Source organism: Canis lupus, chromosome 12 (assembly GCF_048164855.1).
Source record: "Canis lupus baileyi chromosome 12, mCanLup2.hap1, whole genome shotgun sequence".
Lineage (NCBI taxonomy): Eukaryota > Metazoa > Chordata > Mammalia > Carnivora > Canidae > Canis > Canis lupus.
In genome coordinates, this window is record NC_132849.1 from 50,149,080 (window position 1) to 50,174,216 (window position 25,137).

At 43.8% G+C, this 25,137-nt stretch overlaps 2 protein-coding genes and 1 long non-coding RNA gene across 3 annotated transcripts in view; 2 read left to right on the forward strand and 1 right to left on the reverse strand.

Annotated features, from left to right (window-relative positions):
• Positions 1-820: 820 nt before the first annotated feature.
• MATN3 (matrilin 3) lies at positions 821-17,999 on the forward strand. Its single transcript, XM_072768943.1, has 8 exons — positions 821-1,040; positions 5,807-6,373; positions 8,956-9,081; positions 9,800-9,925; positions 10,640-10,765; positions 12,193-12,318; positions 14,922-15,030; positions 17,026-17,999. Exons 1-8 carry the CDS (start codon positions 821-823, stop codon positions 17,081-17,083), a joined length of 1,458 nt encoding a protein of 485 aa, XP_072625044.1. The 3' UTR covers positions 17,084-17,999.
• A 2,351-nt stretch (positions 18,000-20,350) lies between these two features.
• The window catches only part of WDR35 (WD repeat domain 35), a 58,253-nt gene continuing 53,466 nt past the window's right edge, over positions 20,351-25,137 (forward strand). The window contains exons 1-4 of the mRNA XM_072770982.1: positions 20,351-20,536; positions 21,226-21,343; positions 23,132-23,203; positions 24,461-24,553. Of these exons, the coding sequence (XP_072627083.1) occupies positions 20,513-20,536; positions 21,226-21,343; positions 23,132-23,203; positions 24,461-24,553 (307 nt within the window). The 5' untranslated portion in view covers positions 20,351-20,512. The remainder of the gene's footprint in view (positions 20,537-21,225; positions 21,344-23,131; positions 23,204-24,460; positions 24,554-25,137) is intronic.
• Positions 22,267-25,137, reverse strand: part of LOC140601682 (uncharacterized) — a 59,889-nt gene continuing 57,018 nt past the window's right edge. Inside the window, exons 3-4 of the long non-coding RNA XR_012004685.1 lie at positions 24,968-25,036; positions 22,267-24,242 (exon numbers count right to left, since the gene is read on the reverse strand). This is a non-coding gene — a long non-coding RNA (uncharacterized lncRNA). The remainder of the gene's footprint in view (positions 24,243-24,967; positions 25,037-25,137) is intronic.

The window sequence follows — 25,137 nt, forward strand, 5'->3', positions numbered from 1 at the left end:
ACAGGGTCCCCTGGGTGGCCCCCAGCCCTGGGCTGCCACATTGCTCTTCCGGGGAGGAAATGGGATATGGGGGCGCCTTGGAAGCCTCTGTGGGCACAGGCTGCCCGTCCAGCTGGCAGGGGGCTCCCTGGGGAATGTATGTTTGACTTTCTATTCCTGGTTAATATAAGTTCAAATGTTTACGGATGTTTGAAGCTGGGATGAAAGCGTTTCTATTCATGCTGCTCGAATCTGTGAGGCTTTTTTTTTTTCTTTTTCTTTTACTGAGAGCCCACAGCAAGACTCGGGTTGCTTGGCGGGGGCAAGGAATGCGGTGCGAGGAGGGGGGCGGACCCCGCCGCAGGCACCGCGGGCGGCAGCGGGAAAGCAGAGCCCGGGGCCTCGGCTGCGCCCGGGTCGGGCCTGCAGCGCGCAGGAGGGCGCGGGGCGGGCGGGCCGGGGGTCCGCAGGCCCCGGCACAGCGTCGGGGGGGCGCGCGGCCAGGGGCGCCCGGCCGAGCCCACCCAGACGGGCCCGGGCTCCGGGCTCCGGGCTCCGGGCACCGCGCCGCCGCCGTCTCGCCCCAGACATTCCGTTTCTGCCGCCGGAATGCGCCGACCGGCTCCCGCGGGCCCCGGGCGCCGCGCCCGGTGGCTCCTCCCGCGCTCCGGCGGGGGGCGGGGCGGGATGTGGGCGGGGCGGGGGCGGGGCGCGGGGGGGCGGGGCGGGGCGCGGGGCGGCGGGACCTTTAAATTGGCCGCCAGGGCGCGCGGCTCGGCGCTGGGCTGCTGCCGCGAGCCGACCTTCGACGACCGACCCCTGCCGGAGCGCGGAGCCCGCTATGCCGCGTCACCTCTCGGGACTGCTCCTGCTGCTCTGGCCGCTGCTGCTGCTGCTGCCGCCGCCGGCCCCCGCCGCCCCCGGCCCCCTGACCCGGCCGGGCTGGCGGAGGCTGGGCACGCGCGGCCCAGGGGGCAGCCCCGGGCGCCGCCCCGCTCCGGCCGCCCCCACCCGCGCGCCCCTTCCCGGGGCCGGCCAGCCCGGCGGGGCCCGCGGCGCAGGTACGGGGGCGGGGGCGGGAGTGGGACCCCCCGCCTGGGAGGGAGCGGCCGGCGGGAGGAAAGGGGGCGGGAGGGATGGGTCGTAGGGAAGCGGAGCATCGAGCAGGAGACGCCCCCTGAAGCCGCCAAGTGCTTGGTCCAGCCCAGCCTGAGCCAGACTGCGATGCGGGAGAAAGAATCCCCTCCCCCAAGAAGCCTGTGGGGAAACAGGTCCAGAGAAGGGAAGGGGGATGCCCAAGGTCACTCGTAGTCGGGGCTAGAATTTGGGTCGCCTGAAGCTCAAACTCCAGCCACTTTCCCTGGAAGACGAGGCAGCGAGGGAACACCTGCGCCTCCCAGCCCCCTGTGCCAGCCCCTAACTGCGCAGCTGAACAGACCCTTCCCGGGACTCTGCCTTCGGTTCTCAGGAATCACTTCATCTATAGCCCCAGGTCGGTGTGTGACCCTCCTTCCTCTGGCCTCAGCCTTCAAACCGTCTCCGTCCAGTCTAGGATCTGGACCAAATTTCAGACTGGAATTCACACCACGGAGTGGGGGTGGGAAGCCAGGAAGGAAACCCAAGGTGCCCCCTGGATGGCCCCAGACCTCTCTTGTGACCATCCTGTTTCCACCTCGTCTTCCGCCCCTGACCAGGTGTTCTGTTTGAACAGACTGGGTCCCAATCCCAACCCCTACTCTCTTAGATCCTCAAACACCCAAGACACTGGATCTTTCATGAACAATTCCATTGCCCTTTTTGGTCAGTCGTTGGTTCCTCTGGCAGAGGTTCCTAGAGCAGCAGTTAGAAGCTCATCTGACACAACCCCTAAAAGCATATAAACTGAGGCTTATCAAATGACTCAGGAAATCAGTGTCAGAGCCCAGAATAAAACACAGGGCTTCAAAATCCTACACAAGGATCTTTCTGCTGCTACCATCTACCAAGCTCTTGAAATCGTTTATGTAAAATTTGGTCTTCATTACCAAAACATCCAGTGTCGGTCTTGCTGAAGAGAGGCTGCACCAAACCATTTTCTGGGTCTCCAATCTCATTCATCCAGGGACTCAAGTCGGTCTCTTTTGTCTATGCCCTTCTGCACCTTCCTGGATAATGTTGAGAAAGAGCACAAAAGATTCTTTGCTGCATCAGCTCCAACGGGCTGGATCCGAAATGGTGACAGCATTGTCTTTGAGCTGGAGTATCACGGTTCACAAGGATTAAATTCAGAGGGTGGGTGGGTTGGCAAGTGTAGGGAAACCTTTCTTCTAAAAGGCAACCTGGCCTCTGGCCCTGACGCACCTCCCTTGGGAGCGGGACTGGGAGAGGGAGGAGGGATCTGCGCCAGTTGTTCATGTTCCCCCAAAGCAGCACTGGCCCTGCATTGCTTGGAATCCAAACTGATCTTGCTTGAGTGATAACCCCTTAATAAACATCATATTTCACTCTTCCCCAAATTCCCTCCTTTTTGCAACTGGAAATTGCTACGCTTTGCTATGGGCTTTTGTTTCTAGCAGGACTATCAAGTCAGCAAAATTGTAAGTATGGAAATCTTTTAGGAAATTCAGAGTCTCCCTTTCTTGGTTTCTGAGAGTCAAAGTGCTGCAATCTAGTAAAGGGGAGTGAGATTCAAAAGCAATGATGTTGCAGAGGGGGTCCAAATCGGGAGTAAGCAGATGCTCACAGAATTTCCCGCCATCCTTGTTGAAGCCCTGTATTAGATTTCTATTGCTGCTGTAACCAATTAGCACAAACTTAGTGACGTAAAAACAGTACACAGTTATTATCTACGAGTTCTGTAGATCACAAGTCCAGTACTAGTCTCAAAAGGCTAAAGTTGTGTCAGCAGGACGGTGTTCCTTTGGGAAAGATTTTGGGGAGGCTGTTTCCTTGCCCGGTTCAGCATGTAGAGGCTACCTTCACTCCTCGACTCATGGCCTTTTCGCTATTTTCAAAGCCACCAAGGGCAGGTTGGGACCTCCTCACATCTCCTCACTCTGATCTCTCCTGCCTTTCTCTTCCACTTCTCAAAGCCTCTGTAATTACACTGGACCCATCCCAATAATCCAGGATAAACTCCCTATCTCCAGGTCATTAATATAATCACATCTGCAGTCTTTTTTTGCCATGTAAAGTAACATACTTACAGGTTCTGGGGGTTAGGACCTGGACATCTTTGGGGGGAGGAAGCTTTATTTTGCCTACCATACCTCCTGTAACCTCCCATAAAGGATTCCGTGTGAGAAGGAAGGAATCCTGCACATTAACCATGAGAATATAACCTTGACATTAGTAAGGATACCATTTGGGTATTAGTGAAATCACTGTCAAATATGGATTTTGTATCACCATGTATTTTTCTTTTTATTCCAATTATGTAAAAATACCTACATCTATGTCCAGGAGGGATTTTCATCATGATTATTCTTCCTTGCTCCTGTTTCATGGTAATTAAGGGATGAAATGAAATTCGAGAGTTGTTTTAAAAAAAAAAAAAGACTTAATTCCTTTTGACTTAACTAAATACATGACATACAGCATATTTCAGGTGGTGGCTCAAAGTCAACAAGCAGGATGTTTATTTACTGGGTACATGAGATAATGTTGATTTTTTTGTGGTGGAAAATATTGCCTCAGAAAGAGAGGCAACCATTCAGTGGAAAGCCCCATTAGGCTGGGAGTCAGGAAACCTGGAGTCCAAACCATGACCTGCTGTTTTCTGGCTCACACACCTTCCAGAACCTCAGGCTTCTCGCCTATAAAATGGGTATTAAAAACAACCTCTGCCTCTCTGACTTCACAGGGTTGTTTTATTTGTATCCTGTGATCTCTAAAATGTTCTTGAAAGTAGGGTATGGTTTATTTTCTTAATTGAATACCTCTAGGAAGCAGGATAAAACTGAGAGGATAATTTTCCATTTTTAGAAGAAAACTATATGGAGGCATCATTCCTGTTCCAGATAGGGCTTTTTCTGTCATAAACTGTCTTGCCCAGGAGTTTGTTTTGAATCTATCTTTTCCCCTTAGTCACTGAGTAAATCGCTTTCTTATAGTAGCGTCACCGTCCAGATCCTGGAAGGAAAGAACCCTGGTTGATGCTTTATGCCCAAGCACCAGTCACATTTCCATTTAGGACATTAGGGGTGTGTGTGTGTGTGTGTGTGTGTGTGTGTGTGTGTGTGTGTGTTTGTATAGAGGAGGAGGAATGACTCGGAAAAGATGTTTAATTACTGTTTTTTCTCTCAACCAATCCTGACTTTTGGACTTGATTTTGGTGGCTAGGAGAAGAAGGAATGTAGAACAAGACTGGGGGGAAAGGGGAAGAAAGAAGAGATGAAAACGAGCACGTGTGTGGTTTCTTTTTTTTTTTTTTTTTTTAAAGATTTCATTTAGGGGCATCTGGGTGGCTCAGCTGGCTAAGCATCTGCCTTCTGCTCAGGTCATGATCTCTGGGTCCTGGGGTTGAGTCCTATGTCAGGCTCCCTGCTCAGTAGGGAGCCTGCTTTTCCCTCTCCCTCTGCCCTGCTCCCCTTCCCCCCCAACCCCCTCTGCTCTCCTGTTCGCTCACTCTATCTCAAATTTCTCAAATGAGAGAGAGAAAGGGAGAGGGAGAAGCAGACTCCCCTCCCCTAAGCAGGGAGCCTGATGTGGGGCTCAATCCCAGGACCCCAGGATCATGACCCAAGCCAAAGACAGACGCTTAAATAACTGAGCTACTCAGGAGCCCCAAAGATGTGTGGTGTTATTACAAGGTACTTGGTACTTTTTTTTCCCCCAGAGATTTATTTATTTGAGAGAACACACACACACACACACACACACACACACACACACACACAGGATCTCAAGCTGACTCTGCACTGAGCACAGAGCCAACTCAGGGCTTGATCTCAAGACTCTGAGATCATGACCTGAGCCGAACGCTTAACCCACTTGTGCCACCCACGTGCCTGGTGCTCGGTACTTTTGAGTAGGAAACATACAAGCTTCTTTGCTTCTGTAGCCCCGGGGTTGAATACATGATATGTCCCCAGAAAAGTATTTGGTGAATGAAAAAAATGGAAGAGATGACTGCGGGAGTTTGGGGGGGGGGGCAGAGGGTAGACACCAGTGGGCATCTCTGCTCCTGAAAACCAGACACACGCAGAGTTGGAAGCATGACAGACATGGATCAGATTAAGTTGTCATTCCTCTTTTCACTTTTAAGTATCTCAGACTCACGAGGTTCACTAAAGCCTGATAAATGATGAGAAGGAGAGGGTGCTGACTGGGGGCAGTGTTTACCCTGCTGGTGGTGAAGTAGAAGAAGAAAGCCTCCAGGAAAGCACCAGTGTGCTTGTCTCTGATGCAGCCATTGCCTGAGGTATCTGTGAGGCCTGGGCAGGGCAGCGAGGCTGTCCTGAGTTCACCTTTCACGCCATTTAGGGACACTGTTCCATTACCCTGTCCCATGGTCCCATGGCCCAGGTGCCCAAGAAAGGTCTGGAAACCTTGGGAGTCAAGAGGAACCTTGGGAGCTATACCTGAAGCAGAGGGATGAGGTTGTAGGTGGAAGTTTGGGGTTCAGCCAGCCTGTAGGGAGATATTTGGAGGAACTTCACCTCTTCTGTGAATTCTCATAGGGAATTTGGAAGACCTTGGTGCTTTCAACCTCTAAAGGGAGGATGGTCTTGGGGACGAGAACAGATAGTAGCGCCTCCAACCCCAGGGCTCTCCGAGGATTGCCCTGTCTCTGATTGGGATCCCATCATTGCTCAGCCATGCTTGTTGCCCACATCTTTCTCTGCAGGTGTTTGCAAGAGCAGGCCGTTGGATTTGGTGTTCATCATCGATAGTTCTCGCAGTGTGCGGCCCCTGGAGTTCACCAAGGTGAAAACCTTTGTCTCCCAGATAATTGACACTCTGGACATTGGGGCGGCGGACACACGGGTGGCAGTGGTGAACTATGCTAGCACTGTGAAGATTGAGTTCCATCTGCAGACCTACTCGGATAAGCAGTCCCTGAAGCAGGCCGTGGCCCGGATCACACCCTTGTCTACAGGCACCATGTCAGGCCTGGCTATCCAGACAGCCATGGATGAGGCCTTCACCGAGGAGGCAGGTGCTCGGGGGCCCACTTCCAACATCCCTAAGGTGGCCATCATTGTGACAGACGGGAGGCCCCAGGACCAGGTGAACGAGGTGGCGGCTCGGGCCCGGGCATCTGGTATTGAGCTGTATGCTGTGGGCGTGGACCGGGCAGACATGGAGTCCCTCAAGATAATTGCCAGTGAGCCACTAGATGAGCATGTTTTCTACGTGGAGACCTATGGGGTCATTGAGAAACTTTCCTCTAGATTCCAGGAAACCTTTTGTGGTAAGTCTTTGCTCTCAACTAGAAAGGATGTTATATTCAGATGTTGTGTATCCAAAGAAAAAAAGATCTATTTATTTATTTATTTTTTGGTGGAAACTTTATGGAAAACTGAAATATAAGCAGTGCTTTCCTTGTGTTTTTTCCCAACTTAAACACACTTTGTTGGTTTAGGAATATAGAGTTGCTTTATATGTAACTTGGTTTGCTCATAAAAATCTTCATGTTTGCATTAGAAATGTGAAGGTCTGGAAATATCCAGAATAAATGATCCTGCTGTTCCCTGATGAGCTCAGAAAAAAATAAAAATGAAAAACTCAAGACACCTCTTTTCTCCTCTCTGCCCACAACTCCATTTTTCCTAGATATTTTCTTTAGCTTTACCATCTCAGGATTTTAACAGAACTCTGCTTGTTTTCCTGCAGAAGACAGGGAGCAGCATCTGTCTGCCCATGGAAGGATCAGTTGGTGTTCCAGTGTAACTGTCAGGGTTTTGCTTATTCTCTAGGTACTCTTAGTTTTCAGATTCTGCTCTTCATCTGATAATTCTTTGTGGAGGGACAGGATTAAGAACCAGGGGTGGGGGGGGGTGGGATTTCATTCCACTTGTGCGGTAGCCAGAAGCAGATTTAAAAAAAAAAAAAAAAAGATTGTTACTGTCCTTCTGTCTTTTTTCCTTTAGGATGGAGTTTGAGAATGAGCATGCTAATTTAATTGGAACTAATTTAATTCATTTAGCATGTATCGGTCAAATCCATGAATATGAATCCATTTACTGCTGGGCTCTATTTTTAGATCAGAATTATGAATGTATGAAACATATTTTTTTACTTTTAAGTTTCTCTTTTTCTTTGCATCCATCTATCTGTCTATATGTCTGTCTTTCTATCTATATTCATGCTTTATTTATTTTTTATCATTTAGAGATACAGTGTTTCAAAGCCATCTGTGGAATTATCCAAACAGGTGTGGGCAAATTTCTAGTTCAGGTGAATTTTTAAATGTAATACCTTTTGCTGTATCACCTACTCCCCATCTCTTTATTTGATACATATTAGTGGATCACTGATGACACAAGGATAAAGGTATCTTTACAAAGACAAAGGTACCTCCCTACTTTCAAGCAGTAGTCTGGGGATGGTGATGAGACACACAAGTGAATCCGTAATTACAATTGTGAATTTCAACAAGACTTTATATTGAAATCACTGTGGAGCTCAGCAATCACCCTAGTTTGTCAGGAAATGGGAGATGAAGTCTTGGTCTGGAGCAAAGTTTGGCCTCAACTCAGCCAGACCTGGCTGGTGGCCCCTTGTCTTTCCTGTCCCAGGACACTGGGCCTTCACAAGCTGTCCTTGGCTTTGGTGGCATCTACTTGGTATTCATTGGTTTCTCAAAAGAACATGGCTTTCTTTCACCCAGGAAAACCCCCTGTGCTTGCGGGTGAGAGCTTTTCCATAAAGACACTGGCCTGTGGCAGAGTTGGGTCTCAAAGCTAGCACCTGGGGTTGGGCTTGCAGGCCATAAAGTAGCAAGTGGTGAGTGGTGATCTTTTCCTTCTGGTACAAAAGACCTGCTTGTTCTGGGGGAAAAAATGTCCTCTCTATGGAAAAAAGACTGAGGGGCAGCTTGTTGTAGTCAACGGGTTGGAAAGATCGCTCCATGAAAAGGCCCTTCTTTGGGAAAATATTAGCCTTGACCTGTTGCCAAAACAGTCGAGGCTGGGTTACCTGCCCAGGAGTGCCAGCCTCCTCCAACAGGCCTCCTTGGTTTCTCAGAAATGACTAAATTCATTGATTTTTCTTTCAAAACATGTCACTAGGAAAAAAAAAAATCCAACAAGATATAAACACCTCCAAGAGTGAAAAGATGGGGATGCAGCCTAGCTGACATAATCTCATTTATTCCATTCTTCCTTTTCTTTTTACCTGCTTGTGTTGAGCATGGGAGCCCATTCACCTTGTAGACGTTAGTGGCTGTGAGGCTGCCTACGTGGACGTTTAGGCTCATGCATCCGTGCTGCTCATTCAGAAGGCAGTTACCTGCCTTGCCCTCCATCGTTTACATGTTCACATCTTCACATCTGTAACTCGTCCAAGAATGAGTGAGTTCCAGGCTAAGAGGCCTACCTGTGTGTGAATTCTGTTCTGACCCAAACTGTAGAGCCCTTGGAAAGCAGATTCTGGCTGCAACAGGACAACTAGCTCATAGATCTTCAAGAAGTATGTTGTAGTTCTCCCCAGGTCTTGAGTTGGGAAGTAGAAGCCTTCTTCCTGGGCTACGTGGATACACTGAATAAAATATCAAGTTGTCTGATCCCTGTAAGTGTTGGCTTCAGCTCCAAATTCAAAATTTCCTTTTTCTTTGAGAAAGCTGACAACGAGATCTATAATTTTAAACTAGTAACATGATTAATGTGAGAGTGGTATTTCCAGTGAGCCAGAGGCAGAAAACAAACAGGCAGTTTTTAGAGTGCCCTATAATTGAAAAGGAACCAGAGAGCGAGGTCTTTTTTGACATGGAAGAAAGTGTCTGGAATGTTTTTGATGTTTCCATACTGATTCCTGTAAACTTCCCATGCACAGCTTCGGACCCGTGCGCACTTGGCACACACCAGTGCCAGCACGTGTGTGTCAGTGATGGGGACGGCAAGCACCACTGTGAGTGTAGCCAAGGATACTCCTTGAACGCTGATATGAAGACATGTTCAGGTGAGGCCCGCTTCAGGGAGAGTGCCTGGCTGGGGCTTGTCTGGGGACCTTCTATCCTGGCCATGGACCGGCCTTCTGCTTTTCTCCTAATTGCTCTTTAGTGGGTTCCCTGTTGCTTATCAGTGTTTTTCCTCCAAAACTATTGGAGAGAAGTGAGGTAATACATGAATCAGCTTATTTATAGTTCTTATAATTAGTTTTAGAGAACAGGGTTAGTAGGGAAATGGGTTAGTAAGGAAGGGAGTCAAAACTTGGTCCTTTTGAGGATTTGGAACTTGTCCTGGATTTTACTTGATTAAATACAAGCTGCCCCTTTGTCTCTGTGACCACAGCTGCTCATTGGATTTAGGCACAGAAGAAAGTTTAGACAGGTTCTTATTTATCTGGTATGTGAATATACACACACGATCAGTAAAGATGGGAATTAGGGCCATTTTGGTTTAAATCCTCAGAAAAAGTTTCTGAGAGGAAGGAAACTACTAATTTTTACAGATGATGTAATTGAGAGCCAGGGAAGGAAGACTTACCCATGTCATGGGGTCTGTTAGTGAAAGAGCCAGCACAGAAATCAGTTCCCAACCTCCTGTCCTGGGGCTTTTCTGTTGTGCTAAGCAACCTTGTTTAGGTAGTATGAGATGTGTGTGTGTGTGTGTAGTACTCTTAATTAATTTGCCACGTTTTCCATGCATTCACCTTTGTTCTGATGATCTTTTGATAGCTATTGATAAGTGTGCCCTTAATACTCATGGATGCGAACACATCTGTGTGAACGACAGGACTGGCTCTTATCATTGTGAGTGCTATGAAGGCTATACCTTGAATGAAGACAAGAAGACATGCTCAGGTAAGTGGGGGAGAAGGCTTTATTTTTGCTACCTCCCTCTCTGCATACCTACCTAGCCAGTATTGGAGGGTAGGTCATGCTGACAAGGTACTTGGTTTTTCTCTCTTGGGCATTTGCAATTTCCGAGCCTTCCTAGAAAAGTCAGAAATGGCAGTGTGTTATGTCTGTATCATGGCCCACATGGGGGAGTGTGTTGTGCATTCCATTCTCTGTACCTCGCCCTGGCAGTGCTTTCCAAATGCTAAAGACAGTTTAGTGAATTACAATGAGAGAATGAAAAAATAAAATAAAATCAAAGAACGCTCTGGGGCGCCTGGATGGCTCAGTGGTTGAGCATTTGCCTTTAGCTCAGGGCATGATTCCAGGGTCCTGGGATTGAGTCCTGCATCAGGTTCCTTGCTCTGTGGAGTATGCTTCTCCCTCTGCCATCTGCTCCCTCTGCTTGTGTTCTCTCTGTCTCTCTGACAAATAAATAAGACCTTTAAAAAAAAGACAAAGCAGTTGGGAAAGGAAAAAGAATAAGGACTGTGCGCATAGGATTTTATTCAACTCCACTAACTTCCAATGTGAACCGATAGTACGGATGGCTGTGGAAGGTTTCCAATAGATTTGCTTCTTATCGATTTCTAGCTACAGGTAAGAAGATTTCTACATACGGGTAAGAAAAGACTTTTCCATTTTTAATTTCTTTTCTTCTGGACTTTTGTTTGGCAGCTCAAGACCAGTGCGCTTTTGGTACACATGGCTGCCAGCACGTTTGTGTGAATGACAGAGCTGGGTCCCATCACTGTGAATGCTACGAGGGCTATACTCTGAATGCAGATAATAAAACATGTTCGGGTAAGATCACTCTACAAATTCTTTCATAGCTGGCACTTTCTGTGGCAGTGAAACCAACTTGCGATTCACACAGGAAGAGATTCTTGAAGATATTTGAAAGAATCGGGCTTTAGACCTTCCACCACACTTATAGACTAACACATGCATTGCTCAGACAGCAGTGAGCTCACTTGATTTTGCAAACAGCGCACTTTAGAAATGGGTAGGGAGTGAGGGCTATGAGAAACACTCATTGAATGTAGAATCCTTATCCAGGAAAATTTTATGGCTCCGTCCACTGGGGACTTGTAAAGCAAATGGGAGCTTTAGAGGAAGTCAGTTGGACAGTAACTGTTTGGTGTGATAGGCTGAACTGATCTTTTTCCAATTAAAACTTGGCCTGGAACTTTTCTGTAGTGTTAATCTTAAAGCTGGATCCTTTTAGTAAAGGAGACTTTGTCAATGACTGAGTTAGACCCACACAGGTCTTCCAGTAAGTTGGAAGTAAGTTCTTCCCTGACAGTTTCTAGATGATCAATCTTCTGTGAATCTGAGCCTTATGACTTGGCTAATCCTCATTAATTTGATTTAAGCTCACTGGCAGAACAGGGGGGCATTTGTAATGTGAAAACACTTCTGAGAATTCCTACCATTTAAGACGGTGTTTAAAATTTTGGCCTCGTCAAACTTTTTAAAGATTTTTATGTATATGCTCCAGGTTTCTCAAGGAGGGATATTATGTGACCTTTTCAAGAGAGACGAAGGGAAATGGCACATCACCAATTCCCTTTAAAAAAAAAATCAATTAAAGAGTACTGAGCAACTATTTGGTTCCCAGGACTGTGCAAAGCACTGTGGGGATGTAGGGAAGCACATTTTCTGCCTCTGAGCAATTTACAGGCTGGGCACAGAAAAGAATGAACATCTTGAGAAAGCAGAGACTAGCCTGGGAGAGGGGCAGACAGTAAGGGAGGGCCCACTTTGTATGCTATCAAGGGCAGGCCCTTGGTCATCACAGCAGCAAATTTATGTGAGCATCAAAGTTAGTTCCCTGTGCAAGTGGGTCGCTAATATGTTATTTTTGGTGATGGTGAAAATAATCCCTGTGTAGCTGGAGATGTTGGAGGCATTTATGGGCATTGGGAGAAGCCAAAGGTAAGTTCTGGGATATAATCAAGTCTCAGTGCAGCCCCAATACTCCAGGCAGGAGAAAAAGGGGAGGGGCTCCCAGATATTGGCAGGAAATGAGTAGGCAAGGGGGGAGGCAGTAAAGGGAGTGATGTGGGATGTAGGCAAGGAAGACAGGTTTTCTCCTGAAAGCTGACAACTAAAGGGTTCATTCTAAGCATCTGTTGCAACCAAACCAAAGCTTTTGTCTCTCAGAAATCCATGTTTACTTTCGCATTGTAACCTGGGAATGTTTTCTCTCCTGCCCTGCTCTCGGGCAGTTCGCAGCAAGTGTGCTCAGGGCTCTCACGGTTGCCAGCACATTTGCGTGGATGATGGGGTGGCCGCCTATCACTGCGACTGTTACCCCGGCTACATCTTGAATGAAGACGACAAGACGTGTTCAGGTAAAGGCTGTTCCTTGTAGCCTGTTTTGTTTGGAAGGATCATCTTCTAGGAGGAAGCTTTACTCTGGCCCAAGTCTTCTGGAGGCCCTCGGCTGTCTTCCCAGCCATTCTTCCCTTGTGATTCCTTCCTCTCTCTTTGTGTTTCTTTCTAATCAAAGTCTTTTCCTAAGTTGGATTTTTTTGTTGTGGTGGTGGTGGCAGTAGATCCACATAATGCACAATTTCGCATTTTAACTATTTTTAAGTGTATAGTTCAGCTGTGTTATGTGCATTTCTACAGTTATGTGATGGTTCTGTTGTCCATCTGCAGAACTCAATCATCCGAAACTGAAACTCTGAACCTGTTCCCTTCTCTCCCCGCTCCTGGTAACCTCTCTTCTTCACCCATTCATTTCTTTTGCCTCTGCTGTCCACATTACGTGGATGAGCAGATATTCCAGGAACGTGCCCTGCCCGTTTCCACCCTTTGCTGGGACCCCTTTCCCTCACCACTCTTACTTGTCAAAATCTAAGGACAACAATCCTTGCCAACATTGGGTTTTGTTGGATTCAATTTTTGCCAGTCTAGTGGAGGCAAAAAAGTGTCTCCCCGTGGTCTTCATTTTTTCATTTTCTGGCTCCTCGAGAGGTTCAGCTCCTCTTCCTGTATTTATTGGTCATTTGAAATTTTTATTGGGAAATGACACTTATGCACTTACTTTTCTATTGGGTTATTTGTATTTTTATTACTGACTCAAAAGAATCCTTCACATTTCTGCATATAAATTCTTTGTTGTCCTGTGTGTTGCAAATGTCTTCTAGTGTTTCTACTTTTACTTAAATGATGTCTCTGCAACAGTATTCATAATATTTTAATTCTTAAGTTATGTAGTAGCTTTATTAATTAGTGTTTATTTTTATTATGCTTTATCACTTGCCTAAGTGTTCTCTAAATTACTTTGTGTGAGTCAAATGCTACAAAATAGTGTTTGTATGTATTTCTTTAATTCCCAGGCATAGTTCAATCTTACCTCTCTTCCAGAGTTCCCCTTTCCCTTCCATTGGGCTCTGTCCTCTTTCAGCCCAGGACACCTTGTGTTGGGGTTACTTGTGTGTTCCTTCAACCATTCTATCAGCCATTCAGTAAACAGACCATCTACTATGTTTTAGGCACTAGGTATATAATCGCAAACAAAACGGATATGGTCTTTGATAACAGTCTAAGGGGAAAAGACAAGGAAATAGCAATTTATGAATGAAGAGCCATGTGAAAAGAACAGGGTCCTGAGACAGTGGGGACAGTGGGGGTTAGGGAACTTGCTTCGGGTTGGGAGTGTCTCTCTGAGGAAGTGACCTCTGAAACCCGAGGACCAGCTGTAGTTAGGTTGGGATTGAGGTGCTGGCAGAAGGAGGGAGGGCGGTGCAGAGGCTTGTGTGGTGACTTCAGGGGGAGAGGGGGGGGGAGGCAGCCCAGTGTGAGGGAAGCACCAGCAGCCCAGGGAAGTGTGGTGCCAACATGGTGAGGCAGGGGCCACGTCATCCTGATCTGTGGGGAGGGAAAGGAATTTGTATTTTGTTCTATGGAAAATGGGAAGTTGGGGATCCCTGGGTGGCTCAGTGGTTTAGCACCTGCCTTCGGCCCAGGGCATGATCCTGGAGTCCTGGGATCCAGTCCCGCATCGGGCTCCCTGCATGGAGCCTGCTTCTTCCTCTGCCTGTGTCTCTGCCTTTCTCTGTGTAAATCTTAAAAAAAAAAAAAAAAAAAAAAAAAAGGAAAATGGGAAGTTGCTGGAGAGTTTTAAGGAGCTGTTCCTAAAAGTCAACAGAATTTGGATAGATTATATTTAATCAAGTGAATTTATGGTCACGTTAGCCCTATATCCTTTGTAGAATGTGGGAGAAAACATAGCAGTGAAGGACCATTCTCTGTCCTCAGATGATGGTAATGCTCAATTGGAAGATTATTCATCAGTCTTCAGACCTGGGAAGTTACTCTTATTTCTATTAGGCAACTTTAGGGGCTACGATAGTGAGTAGGAATAGCTGCCTCACTGTATTTCAGAAAGAACTAGGAGTTAGCGTTATCATTCTCCCAGGTTCTTTACTTAAATGAGGATACAAACCTGAATTTTTACTTCCAAAGTATTTATGGAACTTTCAGTTCAGACCATTCAATAGAATAAGAGTCTGTATAAAAAAAATCAGGAATTATCTGATTTTAATTCTTGAAATATTTTGGCCAAAGAGAGAATTGTTCTCATTTTCATTTCTTAATGAGGACATGGTATCATAATAAGATTAATTATCTTAGCTCTGTGTTCTTGGCTTCCCTACATCAACTTTTTACATATTTATATCATTGAAAGGTTTCCAACAGTCACAAAAGTATAGTGAATGTAATGAACTCTACTATAATCAACAGCTAGGTTTGACAATTCCCAACAACTAATTCAATTTCTTCTGACATTAATATTCCAAAGTATTTTTTCCTCTATGTGCTCTTATATCCTTTTACCTCCTGGAAAATGCATTTAAGTCTTACAAATGGAAGGACTGAATTGTAGATTTCCTGGTTTGCTATGATTTCTAACGAGCTATAACATTTTGTGTACTGTCGTCATCAGCCATTGAAGAAGCACGAAGACTCATCTCCACAGAAGATGCTTGTGGATGTGAAGCCACACTGGCATTCCAGGATAGGGTCAACTCATATCTACAGAGATTGAATGCCAAACATATCCTTTCTGGAAGGTTTTCTTCTTTGAGCCATCCTAGGTAGTACAAATGAACCAAACATTTTAGGACATTCCATGGATAAGGGCCCTATTCATTACATTTTAAGATGAGCAATAGTAATACAGTGTTTACTTTTTTTCAGTGTTCTTTTAAAATGTTTTACTAGACTGTTTTGCTCATTTAATATTTACATGTTAAAAGCTGCCGAACTACTTCTTTCTCTAGTGCTTTTCCATAGCAGTATATGCTAATTGAGTTATTAACAGATGGAACTATTGTGCTGATTCCTTAATATGGGCTTTCTTAGTTCAGAATCTGTACATGTATGGAAGGAGTTGGCTGATTAGTGAGGGGATAGCTCAGATGACACATACTTTATGCTGGCCAGCCAAATGGTCAAAAGCAGATTTCAACATGTAACATGTACCATCCAAGAAACATTCAAAATCAGTTCTTTGACCAAAGGAATAACTCAGGAAAAGTACTTTTTCTTAGCTCAAGTTAACAACACTGTCCCTAGGGATCTTAGAGGAGTGGTATTCAAATTGTGATAGGGATATGGGGGGTGGGGCACAGAAAAGTTTTTATAAAAATCCCTTTGTAAATCCTTAAATTGACCTACCAAAAATGCCACAGGGGGTCAGTTGGCATTTTCTGTTCCCATTCCTCACTTCACTTTGCCATTCTCCTAACTTTACAGAAGGAAGGCATACCTCTTATCTCACCTGAATCTTCTAACGTGAATTTCTTGGAAAAGTAAAATCTCCAGAGAGCCAAACAAAGGGACAGTTCAACAGTTTTTTTTTTTTAAATTGGAGTTCTATTTGCCAACATATAGCCTAACACCCAGTGCTCATCCCATCAAGTGCCCCCCTCAGTGCCCGTCACCCAGTCACCCCCACTTCCCACCCACCTCCCTTTCCACCACCCCTTGTTCATTTCCCAGATCAACAGTTTTTTAAATGAAGGCTTCATAAACACTACTCCCCCCAATTTATTCCATTAAGAGATATTTTTCCAATTAAACTCTGCCTTTTATTTTCAGTAATTTTATGTCAACATTTATAATTTATTTGTCATTTGATCAATTATGTGCTCATAATAGTTGTAATGATAACTCAATCCTGATGATTAAAAAAACTGGGGGCCTTATGGTCAAAGAAAACTAAAGGTAGTTTCAATATAAGTGTTTATGTGCTTTTTGTTTGTAAATTTTCCTCAAAGAAACCTTGGCGATCAAGAAAAGATTTTCAAGATTCAAAGTAGAATAAAATTCTGTGGAGAAAGTAGAAAGGAAATACAAATACAAGGAAACACAAATTGCTTTAACTATTTTATTTTAGACTTTGGTAGGTATCCATTCAGTGTGGTATTAGTATACAGGATACACTTGAAAGACCAATTTAGATTTTATATTTTAATTAAAAAATGTTTTAAAGACTTATTTATATCTTTCAGAGAGAGACAGACAGACAGCATGAGCTGTGGGGAGGGTGCAGAGGGAGACAGAGAGGGGATGCAGACTCCCCGCTGAGCGCAGAGCCCAATGCAGGGCTTGATTTCAGGACCAATGAGATCGTGACCTGAGGTGAAAGAGAGTCAGACGCTTAACCAACTGAGCCAACCAGGTGCCCCTAGATTTTATTTTAAAAAAATCATTATTTATGATATGGTAGAAATTGTATATTTTGTAACTGAAACTTAGGATGAAAATTTTCATATAGTTTAAATATGCACAGACATCACTTATTTGTCAAAATTATTTTAGGGGATAGGAGCAAAAATGTTTGCAGACAACTGCTGTATATCATCATCTCTGAGGACCTCTGCTTTATAACATGCTCTCTAAAGAATACCATTTGAATTTTAGAGTTTTGATGAGAATATAAATAGAACGTAATTATTTTCTGTTATCTTGTATTGAAGTGTTTGAAAGTGTGTTTATGTTTTCTGATGTCTAAAAATAAAAGGCATTGGCCTTAACAACTAGTCACTTGATGACATTTTGGGGAAGTTGCAAGCAGATGAATACGGACAAGTACGTCGTTGAAGTACTCAGATTTTTCACCTGGAAATACCAAGAGCTTGATTTACTTCATATTTTTGCATACTTCAATGTTCCTGCTAATAATTTGCCATTGCAAATGCTTGAATATTACTGGATAAGTAGTATGAGGGTCTTTTTGGAGAATCAGTATTATTTTTTTAAGGAAATAAACGTTCAGATCCTTAAGAGCAAACTTTAGTGTCTCTAAGCTATGACTGTGAAATGATTCATAGGAAATAGAATGAAAAGTTTAATATTTCTTTATTTACCAATTGAGCCATTTAATTTTTAAATGTTTATTTCATTCATTCCATTCTTACGATGGAAACTTTTGATCTATTTTCTTTTGGTAGTATTTATAGTATAAACCAGTTTTATTATGGAGAGTGTAAATTATACAAAGTATTTACACATTAAAAAGCTCATATAATTAAACTGAGGTGAATATAATTTAGAACTGTTTCTTTAAGGATTTGTTTTTTGCTCACTTTTTGCTGGAGTATTACTGAAGCTGTGATCAAGGGATTGTAACACACATATCTAGATCAAGTGAACATTACATGAAACATTATATAAGAAACACATAACTAAAGACTTTAGTTTTGAATCTAAGAGTGTTATAAACTTTTTACCAAGGACAAAAAAAAAATCTTACCTTATCTTTACTGTTTGACTTTAGGATCCAATCAATAAAATTATGTACCTAGAAATACTGCTCTAACAAGTAACCACACACCTAATGGTGACTTTTTAAAGTTTAAGCGTAACTTTTCTTACATACTTGGTATATGTCTTTTTTTTTTCAGCTTGAGAGCTTATAGTTTTTAGAAGGGAACAGTCTTTTAAATTGTGACTACTCAATTTTTCTTTTTTTTTGGTTTCTATTGTCTTTAGTATAATAAAAAAGTTACTGTCTTTACATATTGTTATGACTGTTTTTGTGACCTGTATCAATTTTGTCTATTAACATACTTTCTTAAATTAAACTGAATTACCAATTATTTTGAATATATAATGGTTTCTTTTCAAAGGACACAATATTGTAACTCTTCCTATAATTTAATCTCATAGTTTTAAAGTTAAAAATTAAGTTCAGGTTAAATAGGTTTTTATCAAGAATGTTATGGGAGAGGGAATAAAATGAAATGATTTAAACTTGGATAAAATAATGAAGTACATTTATATAAGCACCTGAAAAGTAAATATAACATAGAGATGTAAACCTAAAATCAGTCAAAAATCTAAAAAAGAGGGCAGCCCCAGTAGCCCAGCGGTTTAGCGCCGCCTTCAGCCCGGGGTGTGATCCTGGAGACCCAGGATCGAGTCCCATGTTGGGCTCCCTGTGTGGAGCCTGCTTCTCCCTCTGCCTGTGTCTCTGCCTTTCTCTCTCTCTCTGTCATGAAGAGAGAAATAAATAAATAAATATTTTTAAAAAAATCTAAAAAAGAAACTTTAAAGGAAGAAATGAAAAATAAGTACATCAAGGCAGTATATATTATATGAAACGTACATTGTCATTCCTCGACATTTTTGAAAGATGACTTAGAGCAGTATTATCTTCCAAACTTATTTCAACACAGAATTGGTAATATTTATTAATGTATCACCGACAAATGGTGCTGTAGGAGGAATAAATGACAGCTCTTGTGCAAGCACTAGGGGAAGTTATTTAAAAATGATTTTTTTAAGAGTGTGGCCATCAGTAACTAGTTTCAACTAATCATCTCTTAAACTTGACTAATTGGAATCCCCTGGCTTAGATAATTCTGATTTGTTTCATGAGCTCAATATTGGGAACTCATCGTACAAAGGTGCCAACAGATCTTAAGGATTTATAGTTTGATGTTGAAAAAAGACACACGTTTGAAAACAAATGTATTATCTGAACGGAATGGGGGTTAAGTTTGGAAATAATTTCTCAGGGAGACCCGATTTGTACATTTGGCGAGGCACAAATGGCAGAGAGGGTAGGATCATCACAGGACATAAAATGGCCTTGGAGGCAGAAAGCATATTGGCTTGCTTAGAGTGAGGGCACCACAGTAAAGGCATTTCCCTATTGATGGAAAATCTCATTTAGCTGTTTTTTTTTTAATCTATTTATGAGAGACACACACACAGACAGAGACATAGGCAGAGGGAGAACCAGGCTCCCTGCAGGGACCCCAGGACCAGACCTGAGCCAAAGGCAGACTCAACCATGGAGCCGCCTGAGGGCCCCTAAGCTGGGGGTTCAGATGTGACGGGAAAGGTACCTGACCCTAGGCAATCCTTGACTGTGCTGGGTTAGTCAACAGACTCACTTCAAAGGATCTGAACAGTACTTAATCTGAAATGTGGAAAGACTACATGGGAGAATTAGCAGTCGCTGCTGCTGCATCAAGTGCCAGCCAGATTATACAACAGCAGTAGCCGCAGAATACGGTAAAAAAAAGAAAAAAGAAAAAAAAAGAAAAAAGAAATCAGACAGAAATGAAAAGATGAGCTAGGCTAAATAATTGCATGGGCCTTTCTGCCCTGTGCCCAAATTGTGGGGCTTTGTAACTCTCCAAACATTCCAAAAGGACAAGGGACAACGAGGAAAAGAATTAAGGTAGAAAAAGAAGAGAACAGAGAACAGTAGGCCCCAGGCGAGAAAATACCAAGCACACTTAATGGACTCAAAAACCGGCAGGCTGGGCTTCAGTGGCAATTACAAGCCGCAAAGGCCCAAAGCTCATACACATTCCTTTTACATGAACCACCGGGCTGCAGTCATAGCTTATAAGCTGTTAAAAAGTCCTAAAGCAAGCAGAATGAACACCCATCTCCTGCCCCCGAAATGCCAGGGGGTTCCCGGTCCCCAAAGGCGTAGAGGGAAGGCCCGCGCTTTGCTTCAGCCGGCGCCGGCGCCAGCCCCAGCCCCAGCCCCAGCCCATCGAACACATGAATGACCTTTCCCTGCAACACGCTGGGGCTCTGGGGCTCACCCCAGAGAACCCCCAACCGTGTGACCCTTGTGACCTCATCTCACCGGGCGCCCGCTCCCGAGCGGATACCGACCCCGCAGGCGAGCTGCACTGTGGCGGTCGGAGGTGCGCCGCGTCCTCCGAGCTCCTGCAGGGCGGACAGCGGCGGCGACGAGGCGCGGCGCCGAGGCTCCCCCACCGGGCCCAGCCGCTCAGCCCCGCGCAGGACCAGCGCGCAGCTGCAGCTCCCCCAGGCCCCCCGCCCCCCCACCCCCCCCACGTCGTCCGCGCAGGCGCATCACGTCCGGCGCCGCGAGGCCGAAGCCGGAAGTGTCCCTCGGCGCCCCGGATGCGCCGGGCGGCTGTGGTTGCCAGGGCGACGGGCGCTCCCCGGGGCGGCTGGTCCTCGCGCCTGGAGAACTATTAGTCCAGGTTTCCTTTGGCGGGCCCGGACGGTTGGGCTCGTCCTCTCGGAGTTCCCAGAATGTTCTTTTACCTGAGCAAGAAAGTGAGTTTTCCCCGCGGGGGCCCTCGCTTCCCCTTGGCTCTGGCGACCCGCGGGCGACTCCCGCACCCTGCGGGCGGGATCTGGCGTCCTGATGCCGGCTTCGCCTTTTCCCGCCTTCCACCCTCCTGCGTCGTCCAGCCTCGGACGGTCCCGACCCCGGATCGTTGTCGGCGGAGCCCTCAGCCCTCCGGCCCCGCTCTCCCATCCCTGCCCCCGCCAGCCCTGCAGGTCGCTGCGTGGCTCTCTCTCTCTTCCTCCACCTATTGTGTTGTCCAGGTGACTTAAAGTCTTCGGAGTCTCATCCGGAGAGAAAAGTAATTATAAGAGGGTAGCCCAGGTGTTGGCGTGTGGAAAGGGAATATGGACCGATGGTCTGGGTTTATACCTCCTCCTTCCCTTCTTTCCCGTAAAAAATTCATCAGGTGCCCCCCCCCCCCCCCCCATGTTCCTCCGCAATCAATGCCCTACTCTGTGCACTTCCCTCTCTCTTTCCCAAATGGTAGGGCGCCAGGCAGGGCCGAGGGATCGTGCCATGGCCCTTTTCAGAACAGCTTACGCTTTTTTTTCTTCTGGGGGGCAGTGGAGGGTGGGGTGGGGGTGGGGCGGTGGATTTTCTTCAGCCTTCACCTGTAACTCGCTAACCAGCTCCTTCGCGGAAAGCTGTGCAAGTGGCTGTGGTTGCTTTTCAGATTGCCATTCCCAATAACGTGAAGCTGAAATGTGTGTCTTGGAACAAGGACCAAGGATTCATAGCATGTGGTGGTGAAGACGGATTACTGAAAGTTTTGAAATTAGAGACCCAGACAGGTAAATGAATGCAAGCCCAAGTGTTTGAACCTGGTGGAAAATTGGCTAGTTATCATTTGTTCAGTGAGATTTGCTCACGGAGTTTGTCACTATGCGATTTTAATTCTTTTGAAACGAGAAAAAAAACAAAGCTCCCAAACGTTTAGTGGTGTTTTGGCAGTAAGTTAGTTCAGAGAAAGTAAAATGTAAAAATCAGATGGCTTTTTCTGAAGTTACTGATGGAAAAGAATGAAGAATGAGAACTAAATCACTATGTTGCCTTTTGCTCTGTCTGTTTACTGTGCCCTATTATTTGGAGTCTTAATAAAAATGATGTGAATTCGCATTTTGGTAAGGTCACAGAATCTCACATTTTGTCAGATTATTTGCAGGCCTGGATCATCCTTTCTGGTTCTCAGGTGTGTTAATAATTATTCACCTAGTTCCCAAGAACAGAAAACGAGACTTCTAAAAGTATTTTTTATCAATACATTTCTTGTGATTGCAGCTTGATTTCTCTTTTTTTTAGTTCTTTGGAATCATAGCAAACAGTTTCACATTTCCTTTAGCATCTGTAGTGTTGCTCTAGAATGGAGAGCTAAACAATCCTCCATCTACGTTGGAGATCTAGATGAGATTGGAGTGGGGATCTCAGCTCTGCCATGCTGAATGACTTTCAGAAAGTTGGTGAATGTCTTTGGGTTTAAGTGCACTCTTCTGTAAGATAAAGGGCCTAACTAAATTCCATTTTGGATTCAAAAGCTCTACACTGCAGCCCCAGAGCCTTTGCACTTGCTATTTTTGAGCCTGGACTACCCTCCCTTTCTCCATCTTTTCCCCATCTTTTCCCCACCTCACTTGGCTATTTCCAATTTATTCATCAGTCTCAGTTTATTTATTTTTAAATTTTTTTAAAATTTTTATTTATTTATGATAGTCACAGAGAGAAAGAGAGAGGCAGAGACACAGGCAGAGGGAGAAGCAGGCTCCATGCACCGGGAGCCTGATGTGGGATTCGATCCCGGGTCTCCAGGATCGCGCCCTGGGCCAAAGGCAGGCGCCAAACCGCTGCGCCACCCAGGGATCCCTCAGTCTCAGTTTAAACATAATTTCTTTAGAAAGTCTTCCCTAGTTCTCCCTCCCTCTAATCTAAATTAATCTCCCTCTGTTACTATCTCTTTATTATGCCTTTACTTCCTCAATTTTTAATTTTACATATATGCATATATATGCATATATATTTATGGGAGGAGATGAATGTGTGTTAAATATCTATTCCCTCAGTAGACTGCAAACTCTCTGAAGGGAGAGGCCTTAATATTTTGTGTATCATTTTATATTCAGAAGCCTCCACAGTGCATGGTACAATGTAGACATTCAGTGAATGAACTAATGAATAAAAGATTCTGCAAAATATAGTAAAAACCAATTTCCAAAGTCTTTGCTTTCTGATCCCTCTTATGCTTTAGAATTTTCAGTCTATATGTCATAAATATTTCTATTTGTGATCTTTTAGGAAAGAATAAGTAGCAATAATAATTACTAATATATTTAACATACTGGGTAAACAATGCTTTTTTAAAAATATATTTTGCTTTATATTGTCAGAATAATATCTTTATAAGGGGGCACATATTATTGTCCATGTTTCTACCATGAGAAATATAGATCAGAATGAGGCATACTTAAAAAAAACTTTCTAATATCATCCAGGAATAGAAACTCCTTTCAAAATAAGCAAGAAATGTCAAGTCTTATAATTAATAAGTCTTATTTAATATATTTGCCATACTATATCTTTTTTTCTAGATGATGCAAAATTGAGGGGTCTTGCAGCCCCTAGTAACCTTTCTATGAATCAGACTCTCGAAGGTCATAGTGGTGAGTCATGTAATTTTTAAAATCATATTTGAATAGTCTCTAGGCATTTAGAAACCATCTGCTTAAGGCAGAAATGTTATCATTTTTAATAATGGTGATATTTAGAGTAATCATTTCTGTTGAGCATAATTAGTTAATTGAGCCTAGAGTCCTTCAACAACTTTTACATGATTAAACAATATCTTCAGTAAATCTGAAACAAAGTAGGTCTTATTTTATATATTTATATATTAAAAAATACTGTTATTTGTCTATGGATAGAATCCTTTTTTAGAATCTGTCCTATGGTTCCAGATGAGAGTGGACTTAAAGAGATATGACAACTGAATGCACTATATGATCCTAGATGAGAAAAACAAGTATCTATAAAGGACACTATATATGTGTGTATATATATATATATATATATATATATATATATATTTAAGATTTTATTTATTTGTTCATGAGAGACACAGAGAGAGAGGCAGAGAAAGAGGCAGAGGGAAGAAGCAAGCTCCCTGCAGGGAGCCCGATGTGGGACTCAATTCCGGGACCCTAGGATCACGCCCTGAGCCAAAGGCAGATGTTCAACCACTGAGCCACCCAGGCGTCCCAATAAAGGACACTATTTGGACAATTGATAAAATTTGAATATGGACTGGCATTAGATAATAACATTGTATCATTGTTAAGTTCCCTAATTTGTAATATGGTTATGAAAGAGAATGTCTTCTTAGGAAATACACTAAAGAATTAAGGGATTAAAAAAAAACTAAAAAAGAAACAGTTGTTCCTATAACCCAGAGGTTTAACATATGCTCAAGAGTATATTACTAATAGAATGGAAAACAAGAGGGGGAAAAAGAGAAATTAGGGCATATATCAACCACAGATGGTCCCCACTCCCCTAAAAAAAACCCAGGTAATTAATATGATGTCCTTTGGGCATTATTATCCTTGGGAGTCATGCCAGTTGGGTAAATCTTACTTATATGTGTTTCTGTCATTATATCTATGGCAGCTCTTGCATCTGACCATAATAGGTGCCTCTGCTGGCCTGAAATAGGAGCAAACATGAAAGTTAGTATCACATGTTGTAGGAAATGAGTAACAAGAGCCACTATGTTCCTATGAATATTTTTGAGTGATATTAAAGATGGGTTAGTTGCACAGGAACTTTATTGATTTTAACATGCACTTGATGTTTATTATAAAAATACAAATTTGAAATTGTAAACTTTTTTTTAGTTTCTAAATTGTTTTATAATTTTTTAGGTTCTGTTCAAGTTGTAACATGGAATGAACAATACCAGAAGTTGACTACCAGTGATCAAAATGGGCTTATCATTGTTTGGATGTTATATAAAGGTAGGCTAGGAGAGCTTATGTAACATTTCGCAGATTGGAGTCTGAGTTACAGCATTTGAATGGGGAAACAACATATTAGAAATAGACCCCTTTTAACCAGCAGCAGGAGTTCATCCTTGACTGCATAAGGGTATTATTTCTGGATTTATTCTTGCTTACTTTTCCTTTTAACTTTATTTATTTATTTTTTTGAATTGTGACCTTGCATAAAGAAAGTGAACTAGGTGACTGTTGGTTTTCTCCAAAATGAACTTAGGCCTTTAGCAGAATAGTTTCTACTTGAGATAGCTGTTTTTCCCCAGTTTCCAATAAGAATTATTTTCTGTGTGATCAGTGGCTAGAGTTAGTCCAGTGGGTAAAAACATTTATTAAGAAGTCAGGGGCAATATTCATTCCCTTTATTGAGTCATTTACCTTCTTTTTCTTTTATGGTACAGATTTTATCTCAGCTTTGACTATTGGCTCATGATTTATACCTTTTGCCTACAAGAGAGAGCGAGAGAAGGATTAATTTAGGTGCATCACTATTACTAGAAAATAATGCGTCATACATGATCTCTTGGGGCCTGTAGCCATCATCTTTA